Source organism: Eimeria mitis, genomic scaffold (genome assembly GCF_000499745.2).
Source record: "Eimeria mitis Houghton genomic scaffold, Emh_scaff3610, whole genome shotgun sequence".
Classification (NCBI taxonomy): Eukaryota; Apicomplexa; class Conoidasida; order Eucoccidiorida; family Eimeriidae; genus Eimeria; species Eimeria mitis.
In genome coordinates this window covers 1-1,528 of record NW_013571954.1, presented here as the reverse complement: position 1 = coordinate 1,528, position 1,528 = coordinate 1, and the positions used below count along the sequence as shown (strand labels likewise).

Below are 1,528 nucleotides of genomic sequence, written 5' to 3'. Positions count from 1 at the left end.
TATATATATATATATATATATATATATAAGTATATAAATAAATAAAGTTATTGATTAACATATAATACAACAAATCAATAAATAAATTAATAAACGAAATAAATAAACAAAAAAAATAAACAAAAACACACAGAAAAAATAAACAAAATAAACAAAACAAATGAATAAATAAACAAATAAATAAATAAACAAAACAAAATAAAATAAAATAAAATACATAAAACAAAACAAAACGAAACAAAACAAAGACAAAAACAAAACAAAACAAAACAAAATAAAACAAAACAAATAAAATAAAACAAAACAAAATAAAACAAAACAAATAAAATAAATAAATAAAACAAAATAAATAAAATAAAAATTACTTTTTGTCTCTGTAGATAAGCAAAAACAAAACAAAAGAAAACAAAAACAAAACAAAATAAATAAACAAAACAAAACAAAACAAAACAAAACAAATAAAATAAAATAAAATAAAATAAATAAAATAAAACTTACTTTTTGTCTTTGTAGATAAGCACACCCCAACGCAATACCCCTCCCTAGCTTAAGAGCGGTTATAAGATGAGGGTTTAGGGGGCCCCTCATTTTACTATATATATGGGGGCCCCCCTGGGGGCCCCCCGCTGCTGATGTATTGTTTCCTCCCCCCCCAGCACCGCTGCTGCTGCTGCTGCTGCTGCTGCTGCTGCTGCTGCTGCTGCTGCTGTCGGGTACTACAGTGGGTACACCACACATCTCTGCGAGGGCCCCCAAAGATACTGCAGCAGCAGCAGGGGGGGCCCCCGTACCCTCTTTTGCTGCTTGCTGCAGCAAATTCAGAACGGGGGGCCCCCCTGATTCTACTGTACCCTCATAGCTGGGGGGCCCCTCTTTGCTGCTGCTGCGTCGCCGCTGGGGGCCCCCCCCGCCCCCCTTTGGGGGCCCCTGAGAGGAAGGGTACTTGGGGGAGGAGGGGGGCCCCCCATACGCTGCAGGGGGGCCCCCCTCTCTCGAGTTTTTCTTCGTTGTTGAGGGTTTAGATAAGTAGTACCCTTTTTTCTTCAGGGGGGCCCCCTCTCTATAAGAAGAAGACACAGGGGGGCCCCCCACCTGTCTGCTGCTCTCTGCATGCACCCGCTCGAGGGCCCCCGCAAGAGCAACAGGAATAACACAGCAGGGTGGGGGGAGGGGGGCCCCCCCCTCCCCCTCATAGAGGGGGCCCCCCTCTCCTGCATAAGCATATGGTGGGGGGGCCCCCCCCAGGGGGGCCCCCCCTACATCTGTACCCTCTTCTTCTACTGAACCCTTTTCTTCTGTCTCTTTCTCTGCTGCTGATAAAGAAACACAGCTGGGGGCCCCCCCCATTCTTCTTCCTTCTAGGGGCCCCTCTGTCTTTGCTCCTAAACCCGAGGGTGAGGGGGGCCCCCCTAGGGGCCCCCGTGGGGGCCCCCCTAAAGGCCTAGAGAGGGTTGGGGGGCCCCCTGATATGTCTCTATGTGGGTGTAGAAGAGCAGCGTCTCCCTGCTGCTGCAGTGTGTGTATGGGG

At 45.9% G+C, this 1,528-nt stretch overlaps 1 protein-coding gene across 1 annotated transcript in view; it reads right to left on the bottom strand.

The window, feature by feature from the left end:
- Nucleotides 1-1,347, bottom strand: part of EMH_0067790 (uncharacterized protein) — a gene marked incomplete at both ends in the record, with an annotated part of 4,469 nt that extends 3,122 nt beyond the window's left edge. The window contains one exon of the mRNA XM_013498666.1: nt 792-1,347. Coding sequence (XP_013354120.1) covers nt 792-1,347 — 556 coding nt within the window. The remainder of the gene's footprint in view (nt 1-791) is intronic.
- Between the last annotated feature and the right edge of the window lie 181 nt (nt 1,348-1,528).